General features: G+C 31.6%; 1 protein-coding gene across 1 annotated transcript; it reads left to right on the top strand.

Annotated features, from left to right (window-relative positions):
* Positions 1–1,792: 1,792 nt before the first annotated feature.
* LOC105624978 (transmembrane protein 230) lies at positions 1,793–9,975 on the top strand. Its single transcript, XM_012206321.1, has 3 exons — positions 1,793–1,897; positions 2,080–2,202; positions 9,838–9,975. Exons 1-3 carry the CDS (start codon positions 1,805–1,807, stop codon positions 9,973–9,975), a joined length of 354 nt encoding a protein of 117 aa, XP_012061711.1. The 5' UTR covers positions 1,793–1,804.
* Positions 9,976–10,045: the final 70 nt, after the last annotated feature.

Genomic DNA, 10,045 nt, shown 5'->3' with positions numbered 1-10,045 from the left:
GATGGGGTAGAACTTCCCATTTGAGTGTTTCTAAGTAGGTTTTGACCGGCAACATGTCAAGCATTATCACGCAGGAGAATAATTTTGTCATGCCTGGAGTAGTAGTGGATGCGTTTTTCCTTGAGTGCTCGGCTCAATTGTGTTCGGTAGAGAGCCCCAGTAATGGTCTCATTCGGTTTGAGCAACTCATAATACACGACACCAAGCTGATCTCACCAAATACACAACATGAATATTCGGCTTGGCTGTCGATGTTGAAGCATGATCAGATGGTCCCCATGATTTCCTCTTTGGGTTATCGTAGTGGATCCATTTTTCATCACCAGTGACTATACGATGCAAAAAATCCTTTCATTTATGCCTGGCAAGCAGCATTTCACATGTGAAAAATCGGCGTTCAACGTTTCTCGGCTTTAATTCATATGGAACCCAATTCCCTTACTTTTGAATCATTCCCAATGATTTCAAACGATGTGAAATTGTTTGTTGAGTCACTCCTAATGTAAGTGCAAGTTCTTTTTGCGTTTGGCACGAATCTTCATTCAATAATGCTTCCAATTTCGCGTCTTTGTATACTTTCGGCCTTCCGCTTTGTTTTCGACGTCAAATTCACCGTTCTTAAACTTTTGAAATCACTCACGACAACTTCTCTCACTTAAGGCAGTATCACTATGCTTCAAGTAATCTAGGAGCCTCAGCTGCAGATTTCTTCAAATTAAAGAAGTAAATCAAAAGTTCCCGCAAATAACGCTTATTCGGCTTAAAATTCGACATTTTCGTACAAAAAAAATATATGATGCTGATGCAAAATCGCTAATATTTCAAGGTTATGGTGTTGCCGGATGGATCCAATCTTACGATATGTCATTTTACATCAAACAATTTTAATTATAGTTTATTAGTGACGCCGTCTTTTGCAAACAGCGGAAACTTATTTGTACTCCCAATTTTAATTATGTTAATAATTTCATAATAATAATTAATATGATATTTGTTGCATTGGTGAATCCTTTTACTTATTCCATATTGGTTATTGGCACTGACATTGTTCATTTAATTTTTTATTCAATATTTAAGACAAAAATTATGAAGATTAGAAAGTAAAACTAATAGCGTTTTCAGCCCGATCAAGTTTGCACTAACCTGAGTTGAATATTAATGATGCCCTCCTATTGGTAGAGCGTGTAACGTCAACCAATAGCGAAGCATTTTCTAACCGAAGTTGGTGCAAACCCGGTCGGGCTGAAAACGCTATAAAATACATTATAATAAAGTTTGTCAGGATAAGGAAAGATTGAGTACGCAAACTTCTCGACACGAAATAAATCTCGCATTTCGCAGCCTTTGTCTCTTATGTGACATTCATAGACAAAGACATTCATAGACAGCGGAGATTTAGAGAGAGAGACACCGTCCAACTGCACACATTATGTTATCCCTTCCACTATTGGCCTGTACTTTTTGGCTGAACTTTTGTATCAGTTCATCTTTCTCTTTTCTCTTAAAGAAAAAAGAAAGAAAGATGAATTGGTATAAAAGTTCAATCAAAAAATACAGACCTCATGAATTACTAGACCTATTCTTTTTGGCTGAATTTTTGCACTAGTTCATTTTTCTTTCTCTTCTTTCCTCTTAGAGAGAAAAGGAAGAACGATAAAATAATGCAAAATTTCACTCAAATAGACTATCTTGCACGCACGTACTCACACACATATATAATCTATAAAAGGGCAAGAAATAGAAAGTATTATTTAAAAATAGAAGTTTTATGTTTTGTTTTACAGACTATATCCATAAAGCGACTATGTGCAGAAAAAAAGTTCGAAGTGACAGACAATTTGATAACGTGGATTACACACAACTTACAGAAACTGATAATGATTTCTTTGATTCACAAGTGAGTAAAAAGACAATATAACGATTCATTCATCATATAATTATAAAGTAATATTTATTTTTATTGTTACTATGCTTAAGAATTTATTATTTAATTTTTTTTTATTATTTCAGTAATCCTTTCGAACTATATTTAAAATTATATTTTATACAATCAAATAAAAAATATTTGTTAATTTTTAGTTTGTAAGCCCACCAATAAAAATACCGTGGAAGGCTATTATGTTAGCAGTTCTCCTATTCATTGGGGGCACTATCATGCTCATAATGGGAAGCTTGATTATAAGTGGACACATTGATTCAAAAGTAAGATTTATTTTATTGTTCTAAATTATATAAAAATTATAATTTATTCTTTAGATTTGTGCATTATATTTTACATAATAATTTTAAGCAAGTATGCAAATACAAGATGTTTTATCTAATACAGCATGCTTTAATAGATTTAAAGATATATTCAGTGTTGTGTATGTAATAGGTACTTTTTGAAAGATACTAGGTATAAATATTGTGTGAAAGAAGTGCCTAATACAGGTATAAATACAGAGCGTGAATGAGGCAAAATCGGAAACGCATCGAAACGCGAGCGAATTTTCAAATGTGAAGTGTAAAAACTGAAATTATATAATATTCTTAGGCTTCCATTTTCTATATAAAGATTAGGCGTTTCGCAGGTTTCTTCTGTGTCCAGATCCATTCTTGGAATGCCAACATTTCGTGAACTTTGCAGTCCATTTCACCAGGGAATGGTTTTCCATATATAAAATATGGAAAACCATTCTTCTGGTTATTGAAAACTAATTTCCCCCACCTCTTTCTTACCTCTCACATACAATTCTCTTCTCTTTACCTCTACCATTCAAATAGCGTAATATAAAAGGAACGGCCCGAAAGAACAGCTCAGTATTAGGCCTCGCCCTGGTGAAATGGACTGCAAGATTCACGAAACGTTGACATTCCAAAAATATATCTGGATACGAAAGAAATCCGCGAAACGCGGATAATAATCTTTATACTGAAATTGTATGTATACAATTTCATATATGATACATATAACAATTGAAAGTTCATTAATAAAAAACAGAGAAAAAAAACAGGAAAATAGAAATCCAAATCGTGATAGAATATATTGATTTCTTAATTAAAATTGAAGCAAATTTGCAAGAGTATTACTTTTACTGCTTTTCCAGAGTATTACTTTTTTACTACTTCGATTTTCGATTTAATTGACTTGCAGCACTACATAAAACGAAGAATAACGTAAAAATGTATTTTATAGACTTATAACGAGTTTTGTATATTATATGATATTATATAATATTATATTATATAATATTATATAATATAATGTAGGTTATTATATAATATAATATATATAATATAATATATAGTTTATAAAGATGTTGGAATATATTTACTATAACATTGAAAATGACTCGATCGGAGTCGAAACGTATGTTTTGTTCTTTGTAATTATTATATTATTATATTTTCATGAGTTAAAGTTGTTTATTACATTACTTGGTCTTTGCCCTTCTTTTATCTATATTGCACATATAGAGCCTTATTATTAATTATTAATTTAATTTAAAATAATTTATCTTGAATGCATAAATTACCAAGATATTATATTTCACGGCAATATTATATATAATAAAAATCAAAATAGAAATTACAGTCACTTTTTTGAGTCACCAAACACACCTTGTTTATCATGTAACTTTCAGTTTTTGGAATTATGAAAAAATTATCTTAAATTTTTATGTGAAATTGCATCAGTCGGCTACTGTTATAGCATTTTGTGTACACACTCTAATATATAAATTATAGGGACTATACAAGATGTCTCAGAATATTTGTAACTATTTTGGGACTATACAGGATATCTCAAAATATTTGGAACTATTTTTTTATATTACATGACAAATAAACCCTGTTGCAAATGAGAAATTTTCCTATGGATTTGTCTAATCATGAGTACCCGTGGTAAATTCGACTGATCCCCATGGGAGAAACCTGTTATCTTGCTATAAATTCCCATTTTTTCATGGGTTCCTATAGAGGACTACAAGATTTTGGCTGCTAGTACTGCCAGTACTGAAAATCTATAGTTTTCGTTATGTGCACTATACATTTTCAATACTGACAGTAAATTTTGGAACACAGCCTCTGTAGAAGCTTGTATAGTGTAAACAATTAATGACAACAGAGAAAAATAGGAACGTTCATCGTCTTGAACTAGGCTTGGTCTCTCCTCCAAGACTTCTGTCCTATCACTGAGTCACATAGCCCTGACGCTGATAGCTTCTCGTGCCTATTTCCTCTAAATTTCTTACAATACCAAAGGTACCTATAGGATTTATACAGCATGTATATATAGAATAAGGAAATTTTTTTACAAAGTTTTACATAGAAATCTATCTAGTCCATAAAAAGAGATTTCTATAAGATCGCATGGGAAAAAGTATGATGTGCACGTTGATGTAATCCTAAATAATATATAGGATGTCCCACATTTCGGACTATTTTCGTGCAGATAAAGTAGATTAAACTAAGTCGAAAAGTCCTTTATCATTTTGTAATTTTAACAATAATTAGTTTTTAAAAATTGCCGAATAAATGGGTGAAATCGACGCATAAGACAACCTTAAGATATTTTTCATAGTTTTTTATGATATATTTTAAAGATGTTTTTCAAAGAACTCTTAAAGTTGTCTAATGTGTCGCGGTTTTAGACATTCTGCTCATTAATAATTGCAAAAATTGCAAAATAATAAAGGACCTTCCGGTTTAGTTTAATCCACTCTATCTGCACACAAAAATACTTCTAAATATTTTGATATTCTGTATAATTCCAAAACAGTCACAAATATTCTGAGACACCCTGTAGAGTTCCTATAATTTATATATTAGTGTGCACACAAAATGCTATTGTATAATAGTAGCCGACTGATGTAATTCCACGTAAAAATCTAAGATAATTTTTTCATAACTCCAAAAACTAAAACATGACATGATAAATAAAGTGTGTTTAGTGACTCAAAAAAGTGAGTATATATTTTCTTTATGCCGTCAGGATATTTTTTTTATTAACTATTATTGTGGCTTCCAGTTTTTAGGAATTATGAATTATTCTCTCAAGTTGATACCTATAGAAAGTACCTATAAGAATGCGGAAGAGAAGGGAACTAAATATCTATAGGATATTATACTTTGACGTATAAAAACATGTAGATGCACGTAGGATAGAGGAGATGTGCATATGTCATCCTATGGTAACCTATAGGCATTTTCAGTTTCTATGGGGCACCTCTTCTTTGTCTTACGTACGTCTACATGTTACTATATGTCAAATTATCCTATAGACCTTTTAGTTCTTATGAGGCATATGTCCACATTCCTGTAGATACCTCTATTATCCTATTTACATTCCTATGAATGTTCTACGTATACTTATGCATGCTGCGCAAATCCTATAGATAATTCCTACAAACTTCTACAGAATTTTATAGTCCTCTATAGGAACCCATAAAAAAATCCATGGGAATTTGCAACAGGGTACACTTGTATCTTTTTGCTTGTTAAATTTGAATAAGTTATTGCATTAATCGAAAATAGCATCAAATCACAACAATTTTAAATCATTTTGTATTGCATCTTTCAAATTTATTGAAAGCTTTCAAATTTATTGAAAATGTTACAGCTTTTTCTAAAACTAGAGCAAAAATTTCTTTTCCTATAAATTTCCCTTCGTTTTTTAGTCTTCAATTAAAAACTTCTTTTTTCCAAGCATTTTTTTTAGAGAGTAAATAACAGAGACATCCAAAGATTGTAATATATGAATTGCATTTAGCTACAAGGCAATTAATTCAATTGGAACACTGCGGCAAAATTTCAGTAATGGCAAAGTTAAATGTGAGGAATGTCCATCAATATATAAAACAATAGGAAATTTAATATTATTGGAAACCAGCCATTGATAAAAGTTATTACTAATAAATTCAAAGAAAGATCTGCTGCATCCGTCCTTTCTCAGATAGACCAATTGACCAATCTGTGGAAATTGACTAGAAATCCTATGCATCGTTTGTACATAAACATTAGGAGGTACTAATACACCAGTAGCATTAACCATAAATAACGTAATCAAATATTTTTTATCGTTATTTACAAGTTTGTGGACTGATTTAGATTCTTTTTTCACAAGTACATATTCTTTTTTTGAAGACAGAAGAAAAACAGATTCATCACAGTTATAAACTCTTGAAAAATCTATTTCTAACAAGTTTAATCTTTCTAAATGTTGTCGAACTTCAAACCAATTAAATTGTCTTCAGTAAATGCAGCTTTCAGTAACTGCATATAGAAAGGCATGAAATGAGAATTAAGAAGAATACTAAGAGATTTGAAAAAAAGGAAAAATCAACAAAGAAATTTACGTGGGAAAAGATAAGGGATGATGTGAGGGACAAAAAAAGGATAAAGAGGAGGACGAGAAAAAAGATACAAATATAAGATATGAAGCAGAAGCCTGGAAATACATTAATAAGTATACAAAGAAAAAAATAAGAGAGGTAATTGAGAACATACAAATGGACGAATGGAGTTGTTAGAGGAAACACAGGAGAAAAGAGTATTGTTGTTGGATAGAGTGAAGAAGAAAGAACGAAAAGAAGAAGAAGGAAGACAAAAGATATCGCGAAAGAAGAGCTGATAGAAGTGCTGAAGAAATTGAAGAAAGTGAAGATGTTAGGAGAAAACAGAATAGAGAACGAGGCATGGAGATTTATGTCTAAGGAAAGTGGAGAAGAATTTTGAAAGCAAATCAATAAAGTATTGAAAGGAGAGGGAATCCTGTCAAACTGAAACAAAGGCATAAGCCCTATATACAAAAAGGAAGAGAGAGAGAGAGGGGTGATTAAAAATTACAGAGAAATCACATTGATAGGTATGGCATACAAAATCTATGTGAGTATATTAAATGAAAGATTAGAGAAAGAAGTAACTAATAAGCTGTGAAGAGAGAGCAGTTCGGATTTAGAAAAGAGAGAGGAACGATAGATGCGGTATATACAAGGAATATACAATAAATATATAATAAAAGGATATATAAGGAATATATAAGGGATGTATAAGGGATGTATAAGGGATGTCCCTTGAGTCCAACTCTGTTTAACATGTATGTGTCGGATTTGAAAGAGGAGATGGAAAAAGGGCAGGAATGTTGGTCAATTATGAATGCTGACGATGTAGTTCTACTGGCTAATAGAAAATCAGAGCTGAAGGAAATGTTGAAGAGATTCAAGATGTTTTTGGGAAAAAAAGGACTGAAACTGGATCCGGAAAAATCGAAAGTGGTGTTCGAAAAAGGAAAAGGAATGAAAAAAAGAACATGGAAATGGGAAAAAGAGGATATAAAGGAAGTCAAAGAAATAAAATACTTGGAATATACTCTGCAAAAAAAATGGAAGGGCAGAAAAGCACATTAGAGAAAGGATGAAGAAAACAATAGTAGCAATGAAGAAGATGTGGAGAGAGATTATTTAAAGATGATTTCAAGAGAAGAATGAAGATGTTTAATTCACTGGTGGAAAGTATAGCGCTATGCGGAGCAGAAGTATGGGGCTGGCAAGAGGATAGGAGACTGAATGGAATAAAAAGAAAATACGTAATAGGTAAATAGATTTTAGGATTGAATTGGAGAACACCGAAACTACATACTAGCGAAAGAAATGAAAATAAGAGAAACGAAAACAATTAGAAGAGCAATCAACTACGAAGAAAAAATAAGAAGTAGAAAGAAGAAGCTGAACAGAAATGTATAAAGGATTTAGAAAAGGAGCGTCCATTAAAGGAAGAAAGCAACTGGGAGAAGAAAAGGAGGGAAAGGCTGGAGAAAGCAGGGATGAATAAGGAATAAGTGAGGTTAAAAAGAGAAGACGGAATATAGCTAAGGACATAATGAAGAAAATAGAGAATAAGGAGAAGGAAGAAAGGAGATTGAAGATGAATGAGTCTAGAATTACAACTGTAAAAGCATAATGTCAGAGAAAGAATCAAAGTATCTGGAAGGAAAAAGAAAACGAAAGAACAGAAATCTGATAGCCAGATACAGATATAGAAGTGAGACGAAGAGGAGCCAGTACTAGAAAGAGGTTGAAGACAAGGAGTTGCAGAATATGCCTGATAGAGAAAGAAAGCATACTCCATATATTAAAGAAGTGAAGCGACAAAGAATGAACTGCTGATGGAAGTTTTTAGGAAGAAGATAGTGGTCTGGAAACAATGAAGATAATAAAAAGGCAAGGAGGCGAAAAAGAGAAGGGAAATAGAGAAGGAGAATGTTATGTAACAGGACTTTTTATGACAATAATTATAACAATAATTATATCACGATGAGGCGAATCGGTCAATGCGATTAATTCAGTAGAAGTTTTTGATACACAGCTAGTTAATCGGTGCAAGAGTATCAAGCCTTAGACTTGGCGGGTATATAGGTTATGTTAATTTGTGATAATGAGCTAGATTAAAATGTAGGACAGTAATGAACTCAAATAGATAGATAGTTAGTAATTTTATATTCATTTGAAATTATTAAAGTTTATTTAATATAGTGAAATGGATTATAATGTATATATGTTTTGTATGGAATATAAACTGGAAACCAGTTCTAAGCAGCGTGGTAAGGATTAAAATAAATAAAATAATAATAATACAATTATGTATAATCATATATAACCGTTTATATACAATATGTACGCAAAATTTCTTAAAAGAAATTAGGTCGATTTAAATGAAGATATCTGGACAGATCTTGCTCGATTTTTATTGTCAATCTGTCATCAAGTTATGTCAATAAGCTCTGCTCGGTTCTGCTCACAATCTGCTGTCTGATTATGCCAGCACTCTGCACTTTTTGTCTGCAAATTGCTGGCAAAACATGTCAACAAGCTTTGTCGACAAATCCATAGTCAAATGCGGATACAGATGATCCATAGTCAAATGTGATCGAGTTTGCTGCCAATTTGCGCGCAAATTGCAAATATGCTTTTGCTATCAGGGATAGACCAAGCATTTTGTTACATTTTTTTACACTTAAAGCTGGAAGATGACAGAGTCTGTGGTTCCGTTGTACCTCTTTCTATCTTTAAAGAAAGCATAGAACTTCAACAATCATGGATGATCATTTAAATTAGGGATATATCGAATCGTAAATAATTACCGGATATCAGATATTGGATATCCAAAAATGTGATATGAAATAACGCTTCTAAAAAATAGCTATAATTTGCTATATATAATTAGCTAATGTGAAAAGAAAACGAGGAAAGATGAACCATGTAAAAAGTTCCGTAGAAAAATAAAAATTCTGCATTTAATGACGCAAACTTTAATAGTAACATAAAATTTTAGTCAGATGTATTACTACCGGACACTAATGATATTCGATTATCCGATCGAATAGCAAAAAAATACCGGATAATGTCGGATACCTGATATTTTACGGATACCGGTGCATAATTTAAACAATTTTTGGCTTTGTCTTTTACTAAACTCTTACTGAAAAACACGGGAATGTTTGGTTTTGTATATATGTCATTAGTATATGTAGATAAATATCTTGTACTTATGTATCTAAACTTCTTTAGAGTCCCTAGATAGACTTCCGATCTAATTAAGAGAGAGAAAAGATCATAATTCCATGGAAATTAAACTTGAAAGGTGTTCTACAAATAAATACTCAAATACACGTACAAGTATCGTCTATAAAGATCTAGGTAATGTAAGAATCTAGGTAACTTGAGTAGTTGTACTTACTAATGCTAAAGTACTTAAATATTTATACCTACGTACTATATTACAACACTGGATATATTAACTGATTATTCTAGTACCTGATGAAATCACATATATTTTTATAAAAATTCTGTTACATTATAGTATTCAGATCGGATATGGCCAGTGATAATTTTAGGAGCCTTGATGTTCATACCGGGAGCTTATCATATGAGGGTAGCTATTTTAGCATATCAGAAAGTACCTGGCTATTCCTTTGATGATATACCTGAGTTTGATTAAAATTTGTATGTATGTGTGTGTGTGTGTATATATATATATATATATATATATATATATATATATATATATA

The sequence above is a fragment of the Atta cephalotes genome, assembly GCF_000143395.1.
Source record: "Atta cephalotes unplaced genomic scaffold scaffold00098, whole genome shotgun sequence".
NCBI lineage: Eukaryota > Metazoa > Arthropoda > Insecta > Hymenoptera > Formicidae > Atta > Atta cephalotes.
Note: the sequence above shows the minus strand (reverse complement) of the source record. Positions and strands in the feature narration are given on the sequence as shown.

What these genes read in the sequence shown, in the direction of transcription:
- LOC105624978 (XM_012206321.1), top strand. Translation starts at nt 1,805, where the DNA reads ATGTGCAGAAAAAAAGTTCGAAGTGACAGACAATTTGATAACGTGGAT. An exon ending in ATGATTTCTTTGATTCACAA is followed by an intron (nt 1,898 to 2,079) that starts GTGAGTAAAAAG and finishes GTTAATTTTTAG; the next exon opens with TTTGTAAGCCCACCAATAAA. An exon ending in GTGGACACATTGATTCAAAA is followed by an intron (nt 2,203 to 9,837) that starts GTAAGATTTATT and finishes GTTACATTATAG; the next exon opens with TATTCAGATCGGATATGGCC.